The following is a 17000-nucleotide window of genomic DNA, read 5'->3' as shown; positions in this document are numbered from 1 at the left end:
CAAAAAACAAAACCCCCCAAACCCAAGCCAGAGTCCCTTGACTGTCCTGAGGAACGTATGGATAAACCAGTCCTCATTTCTGTAAGATAAAAATGCCATCATCTAGAGCTTAAAGAACATGCAGCGCGATTTCAAAGGGAACAGGAGAAGTGTAAGCAAATGGCTGAAGGTCCCCAGCCCAGTGGCAGCCAAGCAGAGCCCAGACCCTGAGACCAGCGGGTTCCTCATCTGTCCCTGCTTGATTCCCTTTGCATTGACCTTGCCAGGAACGAGTCCTCTGGGCTGTGAGGACACCAGCACCCTCACTGGGCCCGTCTCAGAGAGGCCCTGCTGAGCCAGGAAGTTCCTCCCAACGGGCGGACACTAAGCAAGGGCTGTGGGGCTGACTTCTCTAGACACACAGCAGGTTGTTCACAGGTGTTAAAGCTGCTCTTAACACAAGGAAATCGGCCTCCTTCCCTGCTTCCTAAGTGGGACAATCCAATGGGCCTGATTTGGGCTTGAACTAATACCTATTTTGTTTCCTTTAAGAAGATGCGAAGTAACATCCGTCTTCCAAAAAAGGAAAAGCATTTTTGAAAATAGCCTTTTCAATTCATAAGGACCCCATTATCCGAGTATGTTGCCAATCCACCCTCGTCTTTGTGCCCTGAATATAAGAATCCCTTTAAGTGCTCTTACCTTGTTTCTGCAGAATAAATGAGGCTGTGTCTTTCCCTTTGCAGAGAAAGGAGAACTCTTTGTACCTTCTCCCAGTTACTTTGATGTCGTCTACTTGAACCCGGACAGACAGGCTGTGGTTCCTTGTCGAGTGACTGTCCTGTCGGCCAAAGTCACGCTCCACAGGGAGTTCCCGGCCAAGGAGATCCAGGCCAACGGAACAGACATCGTTTATGATATGAAGAGAGGCTTTGTGTATCTGCAACCTCACTCTGACCACCAGGGGGTGGTCTACTGCAAGGCGGAGGCAGGGGCCAAGTCTCAGATCTCTGTCAAGTACCAGCTGCTCTATGCAGAAGGTAAGCCCGCTCCCCTCCAGGGCCGAGATGAGTCACTTCCAGCTGGTCAGCATCAGGTTCTGCTGTTCCCAATTATGGAGGGAAAGTAGGCACAGAATGCTGTTTTTAAAGGCTCCTCTGCAGCACCACCATTTCTAGAACGTTCTACCTCCTTGCCCGTGATCCCAATGCAACTCCCTCCGACTCCCTTCTCTTCAAGTCCTTGCAGCATTCACTCTGGTCCTGCCTCCGTGTGATTGATCATGGGGATCCCCATGCCATCCTCCCGTGCTCTCCAGCCTGAGCTTCGGGCACACGGTCAGCCAGCGAGCAGCTCTCCTACTGCAGCACCACCCGTCACCTCCCCTCCCTTGACAAGCGGTTCTCTCGGGCCTCCCTGCCCCGACTTGCAGGAGGGAAAGCGCCCTCCGCAGCCCTGTGAGGGCGGAGAGGAGGGGCCCCTCACTGAGGGCTGTCCTCCCTCCGAGGAGCTCTGACGTGAGCCTGGTGAGCGGTCTGCATGTGGGGTGGAGGCGTCCTGCTCAGGGACCCTGTGACGGGGTGAGTGGCCCCAGAGCCAGCTGCTCTCTGAGATGAGAACTTAGGCTCCTTCATGCCCCTTGTTCTCAGCCGTGAGACTTATTCACAAGGCCACAGTCTCCAACACTGCTACCAAATAACCCTTTCAGCCCTCCATTAACCACCCTCCGCTGCAGCCATCTCTCTCCTCCATCACAGCCAGACTCCCTGAAAGAGCCCTCTCGGTCCCCATCCATCCTCTCCCCTCCCACATGCTCCTTAGCTTTCTCCCCTGAGCTCCACCAAAGCAGCCTTGGCTAAAGGCCCTCCCAGGCCATTAAGTCCAGCAGACAAGTTTCTGTCCTTGTCCTTCTAGATTCTACTTTGCCTGCTGAAACCCTCTCTCCCCTGGTCCCATTTTTTTCCCTGCTTTCCCCACAGCCTTCTCATTCTGCTTTGCCAGCTCTTTAATTTTTTTAAAGAACTTTTATTGGAGTGTAGTTGATTTACAGTGTTGTGTTAGCTTTAGGTGTACAGCAAAATGAATTAGTTATACATGTAAATATGTCCACTCTTTTTACGATTCTTTTCCCATATAGGCCATTATGGCGTCTTGAGTAGAGTTCCCTGTGCTATACAGTAGATCCTTATTAGTTATCTGTTTTATATATAGTAGTGTATATATCTCAATCCCAATCTCCCAATTTATCCCTCCCCCTGCTTTCTCCCCTGGTAACCATAGGTTTGTTTTTTACATCTACGATTCTATTTCTGTTTTGTAAATAAGTTCATTTGTACCCAGTTTTTAGATTCCACATATAAGCGATATCATATGATATTTGTCTTTCTGTGTCTGACTTACTTTGCTCAGTATGACAATCTCTAGGTCGATCCATGTTGCTGTAAATGGCATTACTTCATTCTTTTTTATGGCTGAGTAATATTCCATTATATATATATATATATATATATATATATATATATCACATCTTCTTTATCCATTCTTCTGTCAATGGACACTTATGGCTTCCATGTCTTGGCTATTGTAAATAGTGCTGCAGTGAACATCGGGGTGCATGTATCTTTTTGAATTATGGTTTTCTCTGGATATGTGCCCAGAAGTGAGATTGCTGGGTCATACAGTAGGTCTGTAGTTTTTTAAGGAACCTCCATACTGTTCTCCATAGTGGTTGTACCAATTTACATTCCCACCAACAGTGTAGGAGGGTTTCTATTTCTCCACACCCTCTCCAGTGTTTATTGTTCGTAGAGTTTTTGATGATGGCCATTCTGACTGGTGTGAGGTTGATACCTCATGGTAGTTTTGATTTGCATTTCTCTGATAATTAGTGATGTTGAGCATCTTTTCATGTGCTTTTTGGCCATCAGAATGTCTTCTTTGGAGAAATGTCTATTTAGATCTTCTAACCATTTTTTGACTGGGTTCTTTGTTTTTTGATATTGAGCTGCATGAGCTGTTGTTATATTTTGGAGATTAATCCCTTATCGGTTGATTCATTTACAAATATTTTCTCCCATTCTGTGGGTTCTTTTTTCATTTTGTTTATGGTTTCCTTTGCTGTGCAAAAGCTTTTAAGTTTCATTAGGTCCCATTTATTTATTTCTGTTTTTATTTTTATTACTCTAGGAGGTGAATCAGAAAAGATCTTGCTGTGATTTATGTGAGAGAGTGTTCTGCCTATGCTCTCCTCTAAGAGTTATATAGTATCTGGCCTTACATTTAAGTTTTTAATCCATTTTGAGTTTATTTTTGTGTACAGTGTTAGGGAGTGTTCTAATTTCACTCTTTTACATGTAGCTGTCCAGTTTTCCCAGCACCACTTATTGAAGAGACTGTCTTTTCTCCATTGTATATTCTCGCCTCCTTTGTCATAGATTAGGTTACCATAGGTGCTTGGCTTTATCTCTGGACCTTCTATCCTGTTCCATTGATCTATATTTCTGTTTTTTGTGCCAGTACCATATTGTTTTGATTCCTGTAGCTTTGTATAGTCTGAAGTCAGGGAGCCTGATTCCTACAGCTCCATTTTTCTTTCTCAAGATTGCTTTGGCTATTTGGGGTCTTTTGTGTTTCCATGCAAACTGTAAAATTTTTTTGTTCTAATTCTGTGAAAAATGCCATTGGTAATTTGATAGGGATTGCACTGAATCTGTAGATTGCTTTGGGTAGTATAGTCATTTTGACAGTGACATGGTATATCTCTCCATCTGTTTGTGTCATCTTTGATTTCTTTCATCAACATCTTACAGTTTTTTGAGTACAGGTCTTTGGCCTCCTTAGGTAGGTTTTATTCCTAGGTATTTTATTCTTTTTGATGTGATGGTAAATGGGATTGTTTCCTTAATTTCTCTTTCTGATCTTTCGTTGTTAGTATATAGGAAAGCAACAGATTTCTGTGTGTTAAATTTTGTACCCTGCGACTTTACCAGATTCACTGATGAGCTCTAGTAGTATTCTGGCAGCGTCTTTAGGATTTTCTGCATATAGTATCATGTCATCTGTGAACAGTGATAGTTTTACTTCTTCTTTTCCGATTTGGATTCCTTTTATTTCTTTTTCTTCTCTGATTGCCGTGGCTAGCACTTCCAAAACTATGCTGAATAAATGTGGCAAGAGTGGACATCCTTGTCTTGTACCTGATCTTAGAGGAAATGCTTTCAGCTTTTCACTGTTGAGAATGATGTTAGCTGTGGGTTTGTCATATATGGCCTTTATTACATTGCAGCAGGTTCCCTCTATGCCCACTTTCTGGAGAGTTTATCATAAATGGGTGTTGAATTTTGTCAGAAGCTTTTTCTGCATCTGTTGAGATGATCATATGTTTTTTACTCTTCAGTGTGTTAATGTGGTGTATCATATCACATTGATTGCTTTGCATATATTGAAGAATCCTCGCATCCCTGGGATAAATCCCATTTGATCATGGTGTATGATCCTCTTAATGTGTTGTTGGATTCGGTTTGCTAGTATTTTGTTGCGGATTTTTGCATCTATGTTCATCAGTGATATTGGCCTGTAATTTTCTTTTTTTGTGGTATCTTTGTCTGGTTTTGGTACCAGGGTGATGGTGGCCTCATAGAATGAGCTGGCTCTCCCAGGTTTTAAGGGTTGGAGTTCCCCAAGGCACCTTCTTTGTCTGTCCTCATCCTCTTCCTGGGTGGTCTCAACCATAGCCATGCTCTGCTGCGTATCTATTCACTAATCACTCCCAGGGGAATGTATGTGGCCCGGATCTGTGAGTGCCAGCTTCGTGTATCCAATTCTCTCCCTAACATCTGTGCTGAGATGCTTCACAGGCCCTTCCCTGGACTCTGGGCCTTCCTCCCAGGTCTGGCTCTCCAGCTTTCCTCCTCCCAGTGATAGCACTGCAGTTCCAGGGTGCAGAAGCCCCAAACACTCCCGGCTCCTCCCAGTTCTTTTGACTTATTCCATCAAATCCCCCAAATTCTGCTGTTTCTCTCCATCCTACTGCAAAGAGTTCAACCATCATCATCTCTTCCTTGGGCCAATATGAATACCTTTCCAACTGCTGTCTTCTGTGCCCATGCTTTCTCCATCTTCTGCACTGTAGCTGATTATAGCTCCAGTTAAAACCATTCAGTGGGTTTCTGCTTTTCCTAGAACCAAAGTCAGAATCTTCCACGTGGCCTGAAAGGTCTTCTTGCATGGCCGGCCTCTGCCCTCTCCCAGGCTTCCCCCACCTCCCCTCCGTGCCTGTCTGCTGGTGCCTCCCCTTTTTCCTTCAGATTTTAGTTCAAACCTCCCTTAAGGAAGCCTTTCCTGCTTCTCAGACCATCCTGAACCTCCCCAGCACTCTGGGCTTCTCCTTCAAGTTCTTCCCACAGCTCAGGTTCTAAACCAACCACACGGTGACCTGCTGAGTGTCTCTGCCTCTCCCAGTAGAATAGAGGCCCCAGGGCTCAGAGACCACGTCTGTCTGGTTCGCTGCCATAGCCTCCACTCCCAGCCCGTGGCCTTGCTCAAGGCTGCTGTCAAACTTACTCGAGTGAACTGAGCCTAATGAAGAATTTTGTCTCAGAAATGCTGTGAAGTAGAAACATCACACACCCTTCCTACAAATGTCTCTCCCTTTGGTGGGCTCAGACTCTCCTTCCTGAGGCCGCACACCCGTCCATCTTCACCCGTCAGTGGCTCTCCCTCCAGGCTGCCTTCTCTTCCTTCTACTTGCTCTGCCCCCAGTCCCCCGCCTTTGTATTGCCTTCACGTGAGCTCCTGGCAGACCTTCTGGGCTCTTCTCCTCATTACAAGTGTAGCGCCTGGACCTGGGGACTTCTGGGCGACGGACCACCAAGGTAGAGGAAGAGGAGGTGTCAGAGGAAACCACAAGAGGTGGAGAGGGTAGGCCCGATGCTAGGTGGGGAGCTGAAGAAAGGCAGGAATGTTCCATACCTGCCCAAAGAAGAGAACACGTCTGTTGGTTTGTCTCTGCCACGGCCCATGGATTTCATCTCACGTCCCCTGTCCCCTGCTCACTTCCAGTTCCCAGTGGACCTCCATCAACAACCATCTTGGCATCTGCAAACAAAGTGAAGGGTGGGGATGACATCAGCGTCCTCTGCACGGTCCTCGGGGAGCCGGATGTGGAGGTGGAATTCAGGTGGATCTACCCAGGGCAGAAGGTAAGCGTATCCCAGCCTCAGCCAGCTGCCTTACTTGTTTTGTTCCCTACCCACCCCCCAACTCACTGATACGGACTGTAACTCAAAGACGTATGGGAGACGTGTGCAGCTATGGTAGGGCTAAGGCTCACTTGTTTTCTCCTAAGATGTTTCAGTATATTTACAAATGGCTTTTTTTAAAGGACAGGAAAAAAGTGACTGGGTTCCATTAGGCAATTCAGTCAATGTACTCTCTTCATGTTATTTTTCTTCATGACCCTTAAGGAAGGGGACAGGGCATGAACAGGAAAGGAGGGCCTCCTTCCTTCACCTGCAACCTCAATCTTCAATCTGAATTCTGGGTCGATTGGAGGCCAATCTAACCTCCTTCTGGAATCCTTCAGTATTCTCCCCTATAAAAGCTGGGCCCCAGAGCAAGGAGCTCAAAGTAGACAACCACCAAGTAGGCATATAAATCCAGGCCTTCAAAAAGGTGCTGTGAGGCCGAGATCATTTTAAAATAGACTTCCCATAAAAACAACTCCAGCACATGTAGCCTCTGGGCCTGTTCTGCTCACAAAAATAAACAGCTTTGCTACCAACATGGAAAAATCCCTTTGTTGCCAGAAGAGATTTGGCCTCCTAAGATGTACTCACTCGGTAGCCAATACACTTCTGGTTTAAGGGCTGTGATTGGTGGAAAATAACTCCCCCTGGAGAATGGTACTTTTCTAGTACTAGGTACTTGTTTTTAAAAAGTGTTTTTCCATTTAGAAGACATTAATAATTTTCATTAGAGGTGGGTTTTTTTTTTACGTTGCTAATTAGCAGAAAGGGTATTAATTTAGTAATACTATAAATATTACAGTTATGTTAAACTAATCCAGAAAACACTACTTATCACCAAAGTTGGAAGAAGCATCTCAAAAGTGACCATCTCACTTTCTAGAAATACGAAGTTAAGTCACCTAGGGTGTCACATTATCCATCCTCGGTACAACTTCTCTCCCACTGTAGTCCTGTGGCACATTTGACTGATCTTACGTCTCCCTCTCGCAGTCTGAACAATTAGGGGCTTGTATTCATTTACACGGTGAGTGCTTCGGGCTTCTTTTTGACTTTAAGTTCTGTGAATAAGAACCACTGCGCAAAGGGGTGAACGTGGGGAGTGTCAACAGGAGAGCAGTGGAAAATTTTATCTGTATTCTTATGCCTAATACCAGTCCCACATTCTTGGAGTTCCAAAAGAATAAAATTTATATTAACTAGAAACATTGATGAAAAGGGCAGAAAGAGGGCTTCCCTGGTGGCACAGTGGTTGAGAGTCCGCCTGCCGATGCAGGGGACACGGGACATGGACATTTATACACTACCAAATGTAAAATAGATAGTTAGTGGCAAGCAGCTGCATAGCACAGGGAAATCAACTTGGTGTTTTGTGACCACCTAGAGGGGTGAGATAAGGAGGGTGGGAGGGAGGTAGACGCAAAATGGAAGAGATATGGGGATATATATATATGTATAACTGATTCACTTTAATATAAAGCAGAAACTAACACACCTTTTTAAAGCAGTTATACTCCAAACCCAAAAAAAAAAAAAAAAAAAAAAAAGGGCAGAAAGTGAAAGCCAAACAGCATAATGAAATTCAAGACTGCTTGGAAAAAATGCAGCCTAAACTGACTAGACAGTGTTGAGCTGCGCATACCAAATAGTCTTTTAGAAGCATGTGTTTTGCACTTTGCAGAGGATGAATAGGAGCTGTTTACAGCAGCTTGTGGTTTGTGCTTCAGCCCCGGTGGGTGTCGTTCAACAGGATGAAAGGCCCGTGACGATTCAAGACACTTGGCGGCTGATCCACAGAGGACTGGGCCACACCACGAGGATCTCCCAGAGCGTCCTGATTGTTGAAGACTTTGAGATGGTTGACGCAGGTTATTACATTTGCACCGCTCAGAATCTCCGAGGACAGACCTCAGTAGCTACCACTGTGGAGTTTTCCTGACTTGGAAGATGAAATATAAATGAATTGATGGAAAGCCCACTTGTGTACACAACCAGCTCCAGGGTTCTTTTGACTAGTGCTTTGCCAGAGGCTGATGTCAAGTGCCAAACGCCAGGCCCTGCCTTGTGAGTCAGACCCAGACCTCCAAACTAAAAGGAAGTCATCCGGTCTAATTATAGACGTGTTAATTCTAGCAGAAAGCATGTATTCTGACTGCTGACCTACGTATATGGGTTTCTAGTGTTTGTACTAAGAAGGCATATATGTAAACAACTTTATATAATCATTTCTATTAAACGAGCAAGTTTTTGTAAAAAACAAAAAATGGGCTAAGTGCTCGTTTTTTAAGTTGGCTTGAAGTACATCCAGAAGGATTTTTGGGGCAGCAATGTCTGAGTCAATAGCTAATATTCTCTTTGATATAACAACCACAAAATATGAGAATCTAAAAACGGAGTAATAATATAGTTCAACTATACAACATGAACTATTGTATGATATGAAGGTATCAAAAAATATGTAAACTTTTTAACCACTGCACTCAAAAGTACTAGTTCTAGATTAGACATTCTATAAGAACCACAGCATGTGTTTTTAAAAGTTTAACTTTTGATATAAAATAGATGCACAGATCAAGCAAGATTCAACTTCGTTTAGGCTTTTTTTTTTTAACCATCTTCAAAAATATTTAGACTGTAGCTGTTCCAATTTTCTTACCTTATACAGCGGAACTTATTATTAAAACCAGTAAAAATTTATTTCTCAAATACACATAGCTTTGAATTTAGAAAAGAAAAGCTCTAAGTCTAGCTCTGTGAGCCAAATTTCAGCCCATGACCAATTTTGTGGTTGCACTGGAAATTCCTGGGAAATAGGTTAAGAAGGAGACGACACGATGTCAATTCCTATAAACTGGGTAACACTTTGGAGGGTGAAGTGGAGGGCTGCTATAAACTGGGTAACACTTTGGAGGGTGAAGTATGTCAGAGGATGCAATTCTTCTATTGAATATTCCAGCATTATTTATTTGATCAAAGTAAAATACTTTCCATCACTACAAACTGAGCACAACTACAGTTGTTTACACATCCGTATTTTTATGACGTGCCAACATTTTGCATCCTAAGTGGTAACATTTGGTTTGAAGATAATTTTACAGTTCTGTGTTTTGTCTCCTATCTTCTCTCCTGTTGTCTCCCATTCTCTGAAGACATTTTATATTAACTGTGTAAGGATCATTTCCCCAGACACCTAAGTGGCATGGAGCACAGCAGGGAACAGCCCGAGACTGACCATGTGCAGGGAAAGGATGGCAAACCCAACTTTGGCTAAGGACATTGAGAACAACTTGGAAAGGTGAGCAGAGAGATTCCAGGAGGTGGCAGTGAACCTACGTTCCCATTTATCAGAAACAAACACGGAAGGTTACACACATAATCAACGGTTGGAGGTTATAAACTTCAGACACAATCACTAGTAAAACAAAAAAAACACATGCATCATGAATATCAATCTGCTTTGTAGTGTATATGTAAATGTCAACTCAAAGGTCCATCTCTAGTAGCCTGAATCTGTTCTTACTATAGCGCTTATTTGTACAGCCATCGAACATCATTATTGCTGATTGGTAAATACAGCACAAGCTTGACACGTGCAGGGAGACAGAAAAAAGCCACAGTTCTTCCTTCCACCTCCCCCAAAGTCTTAGAAGTGGGGGAGGTAATGAGTGAAGTTTTGAAAAGAAATTGAAATGCAAATTGGAGAAGAATTGCACAAGCCACATTCTTCTCTCACCAGCTGGTCATCTGCTACCTTTCCAAGGACAGGAGGACGCCTCAAAGGTACGGGCAAGTTTAGCATTATCTCCAGAGACTGTTTTGTTCTGTTATCAAGGTGCTCATGTTCATCCATAAGCACTGAGTCCTATCTTTCTTAGTTCTGCTAGCCAATGAGTCTTTTTCATTCTTTAATCTCTCTAGGACTTCCCAAAATTTATACTATCGGACCCAGGCCTTGGTTTATTTGGAAAGTGGTTCAGCACCTTGAAGATGAGCTGGCTCTGGAAAAGCATATTCCTTGTCCCAGAGAAAAAGCAGGAAGGAGGTAGAAGGTTTGCTTTTGTGGCTCTGGATGGGGGAGAAAGGAGAGGGGGGGAATGGGGATAGTGGGAGAGAAGCAGCCAGTTGAAATCACTGAGGATAGCTCAGATCAAGATAAAAATAAGGCAGAAAGCAATCCATTGGTACTGCCCTTTCTTTATACACATTTTTTAAAAAGCAAAATTAGGGTTCTACATTTGCTCATAGCCTGAGAAAATGGATTGTAGTATTTTACGTCCACATGGGTAAGTTTTAAAAATCTAGCTAGTTTCAACTGACATGGCTGAACACTGAAAGGCTGCCAAGAAGTAACTCCGAAAGGATGCAAAGCATGAACAGACGTGGGCAAGTCAGAGCTCTTTCTGTCTCTCCCTCTCCCCCCGCACCATGGCAAAGGGCTGAGCGGGGTTGGTGGTAAAGAATTCTAGTTCTAGCAACTACTGCTCTTTCTTCTATGGCTTTTGCAGAGATGCATACACTGACTATTTGATTAGCACATCTCCAGACAGACTCAGCAAAGGAGGCAGCATCAGACACGTGACACTCGGTTACATCCACTTCATTCACACATCCCCAGTCAGACCAAAATGTAAATCACAAGAAGGTGTCTGTGGTGAAGAACGTTACAAAGGTTATATAAATCTTTATCTTAACAGGCCCCTGAGAGTTTTCCCCCTTATGCGTAGGTGAAAAAGGCAACGAACAAGATCTTCTCGTTCCATAAGTGCTTTGTGCAACAGCGTCCATGTAGATCCATTCCGACAGCATCGTTTGGGGAGGAGTCTCCTGGACCGAGTCGGACGTCTTCCTCCAGAGTTCTGGTCTTGTCTGGAAGGGGCCGGTTCGGCCCGTGACTTTCCAGTTCTAGGACAGGCTGTGCGTGTCAGTGAAGGTGGCTCCAGCCCCGGCCCCTGCCCCCACGATTGTGGGTGGGTCAGTACTGCAGAAACGCAGTCTGTCTCCAGCTCCCAGGAAGGTCATCTGGGCGAGATGCTGGGGCTGGGGAAGGAGCCGGAGTTCCGCGGCGACTGGAAGGGGATGGCGGGTGACGTGGGGGACCTCTTGGGGCTGCACAGGTCCCCGTTGTGCAGCTTCCACAGCAGCTCCTCGTTCTCCATGGAGAGGCGCTTGTTGACTTTGGACTCCTTCTCCAGCGACTCCTGCAAGACGGCCTGCTCTGTGGAAAGTTGCCTGGAAGACAAAAAAAAAAAAGCCAGAAATCCTGTGACTCTGACTTGCTTCTTTCTTTTCTTTAAAGGTTGAAAAAAATCTTACTATTTTAAATTTGATCTCTTTGGAATAAAAGGAGCTACTGTGCATGGGTACTGGGCTGGCAGAGAAACCCGGGAAGTGTGACCTAGAGCCAAAGAAAAAGCTGCACTTTGGGGCAATTTCATAGTAGGGTGAGTGACGCTCCCACAGCTATACTGCATGTCTTAAGACCCTCGTACGTGTGGGGCTGTTTCCTGTTTGGTCTTGTGGTGGTCTTTCTCTGAAAGGGAAGGGAAGGCTTGCCCGCTGAGGACTCAGCCTTTGGTCCAGGCCACTGTGGTAATGGCACTAAATGCTACAATCGTATTTTTCCGGATAGAAATCAGAACCTCATTAACTACCCGCTTCTGTTGCATTTCCAGGAGGGGCATGGGTGGAGTGTGGTGAGAAAGTAACACTCGATGTTTCAGTAAGGGAGGAGCTCGGGGAAAATAGGACAGTTTTATTTTTACCTTGAAATTGCCATGTGCTTGTCCATCCGAGCTTTTAATTCTTCATTCTCCTGCTGGAATCGCTTCAGTTTGTCCACCAGTGCTGTGTTGTTGTCCACCTTGGTGTCAACAAGAGTACCAACATTTATACATTAAAAATTACATAAAGCCCCTTATTTCCCTAAGGTACCTTCCTGACACCAGCACACACTGGAGAGATTTAATTCGGGAAAGTTTAATGGTATGTTGACTGTCTCTACACTGACGCACTGCAAAAAGAATCTACTGCAGCAAAACAGAGCACATGGATATTACTTTTTAAAGGTATGCCAGGCCACTTGAAAACGGACAAACCCAAGGGGTTAGTGATTTGTTCACACTGTTTTAGAATTCTCAAGAATTGGTGCCCTGCCTTTGGCAACCCTTGGGGGCTGTGCCTCTTTCAGTTTCAAGGTGATAAACACTGGCTGCCTAGCAGCCGTTTTCTTTATCAGAGGCACCACAGCTTCTTATGGTAAATTCTGAAAGAAAAAAAAGAACCCCACATTTGATGAAAATTCAGTTCGTGGCAATGTTTAATATGACTTTAATCATGGTCTCCCGGTTCCCTTCAGCATTTACCTCCGAGTGGTCACATAAGGCAATCCACAAAGCTCTATAGAGCCTTAAAATAAACAAGTGACACTACAGAAAGCATTCCTCCTTAGTTGAACTGAAGATACGTTTGTTTGCCTAGGGCTTGCCCAGGCTAAACTTTCAAGGAAAACAAACTGATCAGTTGAGAGATTGAAGGATAAAAGCCCAGAAGACATTGAATCAGTTAACACGATGAATTGCCAGTTACATCCCTGCTTACTTTCTAAAGGTAAGATTTTATTACTTGCTCGGAGGCGACATCACAGCTCCGTCAGAATTCATTCTAAGTCCCTGTCACTGCTGCCCGTGACTAAGCTACTGTCACTCTGGCTCTTAGTTTGCAGTCCTACTGTTCTTAACATCTTATTAACCAGAAAAAGCTTAGGACAAGCCAACCAAGTGAAATACCCAAAACAAATGTGACTAGCGTGTCAGAAAAAGGGGGCATTGGAATTTCCAGGGAGTATAAAGGAATTCAAGATAAAAACATGAGGTGGGAAAACCTGGAATTAAAGACTGTGGGTAGGAATTAGCCTTAAAATATTAATCTCATCCAATTCCTCATTTTACTGGAGAGGAAACTAGCCCTGGAATTTCACTCTTAGAGCTAATTATCAGCAGAGCTAGTTTTTACACTGAGAAAGCCTCCTTGCTTTCTAAGCGTCTTATTTTCAATGAAGGCCTGGAGCTTACAAATAAACAAGGTAACAGTGGGTTTACCTGTCTGTCGTTGTATTAACCCCTTCTGCATATACACCATGCCATACTGACTAATCTCTTGGGCATGGCAAGGGACAGAAATACTTGTGGATCGACAAAGATCAAGACCTATGAGTAATTTTACAGCAGAGTCTGTTCTTACTGCACATGATGGTTTGAAGAGTTTTGATGTGTGCATGGCATACAGGGCAACCAATTATTAACAGGATTATCTGAGTCATTGTTGATGGCCACATTGGCAGTCATGAGACCTGATACAACAGGATGACCTTTGGCAGGAACTGGTGTATATACTAGGTTGGGCCCATTAATAGACCATGAGTTCTTTCCGTCCTTTACAAAAACAAAACTTCCTGGTCATTTAAAGTGCCCATCTATCCACATGGGGGCTTAGCTCTTACCTCCCTTGATAGGTAATAGTCTCTAGAAAAAAACCAAACACCAAAAACCAAACAAACTAATGATGAGTGACTTCCATGCTTCCTACTGTCCAAGGCTGGTTTGGGTTTGAACTGAGGTACTTACTCAACACTGAGTTGCCCATAATTAGGGGGAGAAGGGACAAAGCAGTGCGAGGGGCCTGGCACAGTCGAAAGTGGTGTACAAAGTACAGCACTGGCTGGGAACACCTATGCTGCCGCGGCAAACCCTGCAGGCTTGGCTAGACTGCTGGCTCTTAGCAGTCGTGTTCCAGGGCTGGACCAGGGCTCACATGGCACTGGGCTCGCTGCTCACACACGCAGTCCTGGATGGACTCGTCACATGCTAACGTCTGCTAACGTCAGTTGTGCCATAGAGGCCGTAAACTAAACTTTATTCATATTTTGCACAGTGCTGGCTACTTGTGCAACCAGATTAATTTTATAAAAGGGCAATTCTTTTATCACAGTCTAATTCACATGAAGCAAGATGAAGAATTTAGATAGCAAGATTCAACTGCTCTGATGGAATTAATTTACGTACTCAACAGTTTTGAGCAAAAGAATCCCACCCAGAGGTGGTGGTGTATTAAAGGACAGCTTTTACATTATTTAAAAATTCTTCTTAGGCAGGTGGATATTCCCAGACCACTGAAACGGGAGACACTCGCGAGTTGTCATTTTTCCAAACACTGAATGCTACCTTTTACACGTTCCTTGAAAAAAGTGTTCTAGAAGGTAGCAATGAATAAGCCTTAGGCTGACGTGGAAAAGAAAATGTAACCTCTTCTACCTCTCCTATGCTTCCTATCTTTAAATTAAGACAGTTCCACAGGTCTAGTTCAGAGGCCAGTTCCTGTGCCTCAGGTATTACCCCGTTTAAGGTTCTGAATGAAATGTACCAGTTTCTCCATTTTCATTAACTTGATGTCCTGTTGGTGCAGCTTCTCATTCTTGATGTCTAAAACAGCTTTCAGGCTTTCTAACTCTTGCTCCAGATACATGATCTGAGGGTTTTTCTGGAAAACACACAGCAGGATATGGCTGTGACTGATCATTTAACACACTCACATGGTTCAAACTCTTAATATAAAGACATTTGATTAGATTTAGAAATTAAACAAGTAGCAAGAGACATCAACCTTCTTAGGGCAGTTTCAAAGAAAGGTGAAAAGAAGGGTTAAGACATCTTTAACGTCAAAGTCTTTGGTCTTAAGAATGAAATAAAACATTTCACATTTGAAAACAAACACGTCACTCATCAGTAACTTAACATGGAAAAAACATTGGTAGCACCAAATATTTTATTGGAAGTAAGATAAAAACCCCAGCTTACCACACAAAACAGAACTCTGGCTAGAGAGTACGCAATTCCAAGTCCTGGCCAGGTGTTTGCGGGGAGAAAGGGAACAATAGTTCTCTCTATCCAAAGTCAGTAACTCATGAGGAATGAACAGGCAGTGTGTTTATTGGGCTCTCTGGAAAACGAGGAATGGCAATCACGTGCTGAGTCTTTTGGACGTTCGCTATGACGGGACTAGGTTAGCCTGGCCATACTTCTAGAGCAGGATTAACACCCCATCATTTTGTGACACCCGAACACCTACATGGCATAGAGCACGTGCACTGCGAAAACTCTATGCAAGATAAACACTATGTAAGGGGAGATCATCCTCTGAGAGCACGAGACCAGGGTGGATTCCCCAACTCCTTGCTTTAATTATTGACATTCAAGTGAACCTTCCAAAATGCACGACACAAGTTAAAGGCACAAAATCTATTGATCTGGTGTTCAGCGAGGGAATTTCTCAGACAAAAATCAGTGGTGTCAATCATCAAAACTATCCTCCTGGACGGTGGTTAATGCTCTGGAACAACCCTTAGGGAGAATCAGGGAAGGTGCCCTTGGGGATCACTTAAACCCCTCACTTCGCAGAAGGAGACAGAATTGCACAGCTCAAGCGACCTACCTGCTCAGGGCCCAAAAGTGCTGGGGTGGGGACCAACCCCCGATCAACTCCAGGGCTCTTCCAGAAACTTCCTACATTTCATATACTGTTATCCTTTTACATATGATTTTTTTTAAACCATAAAGAGAGCATATCCCATCTTGCTGATTTTTAAAGTCAGAGTGTATGCAGCCTCGTCCCCACTGCACCTTTTCCTACTTCTCTGCCACCTGGCCCTTTCTCCCTCACTCTCATACACGCTCCTTTCCCACAACCTGGGTAGGCTTAGGTGGGGTAAGGCATGAGATAGTCCTGCCTTCCTCAACCTGTTTCCCTTCTGAACTTTTTCAGGAGCTGCTGCAGGATCAGGAAGCTCTTTAAAAGCTTTCCCTGAACCATTCATAAGATTTACACCCTGCGTGTGAAGTCTGCAGATTTCTTTTGCAATCGAATTTTTCTAAGAATCTTCCAGAATAAATAGCTTTGAAATTTCATTGAATAGGACCTCATCCAATTGCATTCAAATGTCTAGAGGGTCTCTCAATGACATATCAGCGGAAGAGCTCACTGAGGGACCCAGGTACTTCGAGGGTTGCGACAGGTCTCAAGTGGCACAAAAGCTCTGCTTCTGCAGCCCCAGACACAAAATACGTGGAATGAAAAGACCGAAGCAGTGCCTCCCCGCCAAAAAAAAGTTGGGGGGATACAGAGGAGTTAGGATACAAGTTGCAAGAGAAAGTTGAGTTTACCAGAGAAATTTGTAGTTTTCAAAAGTGAGGACTGGACTTCCCTGATGGTGCAGTGGTTACGAAGTTTGATCCCTTGTCCAGGAAGATCCCACATGCCGCGGAGCAACTAAGCCCGTGCGCCACAACTACTAAGCCCGCATGCCACAGCTACTGAAGCCTGTACGCCTAGAGCCCGTGCTCCGCAACAAGAGACACCACCGCAATGAGAAGGCCGTGCACGGCAAGGAAGCGTAGCCCCCGCTCGCCGCAACTAGAGAAAGCCCGTGAGCAGCAATGAAGACCCAACACAGCCATCCATAAATAAATAACTTTTTTAAAAAGTGAGGATTATCCACACAATGAAATATTGTTCAGCCATAAAAAGGAATGAAATGTCTGTACCTGCTACAGTATGCACGAACCTTGAGAACATAAGCTGAGGGAAAGAAGCTGACACAAAAAGCTTCATATAGCACAATTTCATGTCAATGAAATCTCTAGAACAGGTATATGGATAGAGACAGAAAGGAGACTGGTGATCCCGTAGGGTTAGGGAGTTTGTGGGCGGGGGGGGAATGGGGAA

At 44.3% G+C, this 17000-nt stretch overlaps 2 protein-coding genes across 5 annotated transcripts in view; one reads left to right on the top strand and one right to left on the bottom strand.

Annotated features, from left to right (window-relative positions):
* The window catches only part of PDGFRL (platelet derived growth factor receptor like), a 48400-nt gene extending 39901 nt beyond the window's left edge, over positions 1–8499 (top strand). Inside the window, exons 4-6 of the mRNA XM_007459903.1 lie at positions 726–1019; positions 6040–6179; positions 7975–8499. Coding sequence (XP_007459965.1) covers positions 726–1019; positions 6040–6179; positions 7975–8163 — 623 coding nt within the window. The 3' untranslated portion in view covers positions 8164–8499. The remainder of the gene's footprint in view (positions 1–725; positions 1020–6039; positions 6180–7974) is intronic.
* Positions 8500–11233: 2734 nt separating this feature from the next.
* MTUS1 (microtubule associated scaffold protein 1) overlaps positions 11234–17000 on the bottom strand; it is a 105953-nt gene continuing 100186 nt past the window's right edge. For 3 of the 4 annotated variants that reach the window (XM_007459899.1, XM_007459900.1, XM_007459901.1), the window contains 3 exons: positions 14643–14759; positions 11987–12084; positions 11234–11453 (listed from right to left, as the gene is read on the bottom strand). In XM_007459899.1, coding sequence (XP_007459961.1) covers positions 11240–11453; positions 11987–12084; positions 14643–14759 — 429 coding nt within the window. In that variant the 3' untranslated portion in view covers positions 11234–11239. The remainder of the gene's footprint in view (positions 11454–11986; positions 12085–14642; positions 14760–17000) is intronic. The other variant, XM_007459902.1, reaches the window with a different exon arrangement.

Source organism: Lipotes vexillifer, unplaced genomic scaffold (genome assembly GCF_000442215.2).
Source record: "Lipotes vexillifer unplaced genomic scaffold, Lipotes_vexillifer_v1.1 scaffold614, whole genome shotgun sequence".
Taxonomy (NCBI): Eukaryota; Metazoa; Chordata; class Mammalia; order Artiodactyla; family Lipotidae; genus Lipotes; species Lipotes vexillifer.
This window is presented reverse-complemented; position numbering and strand designations above follow the sequence as displayed.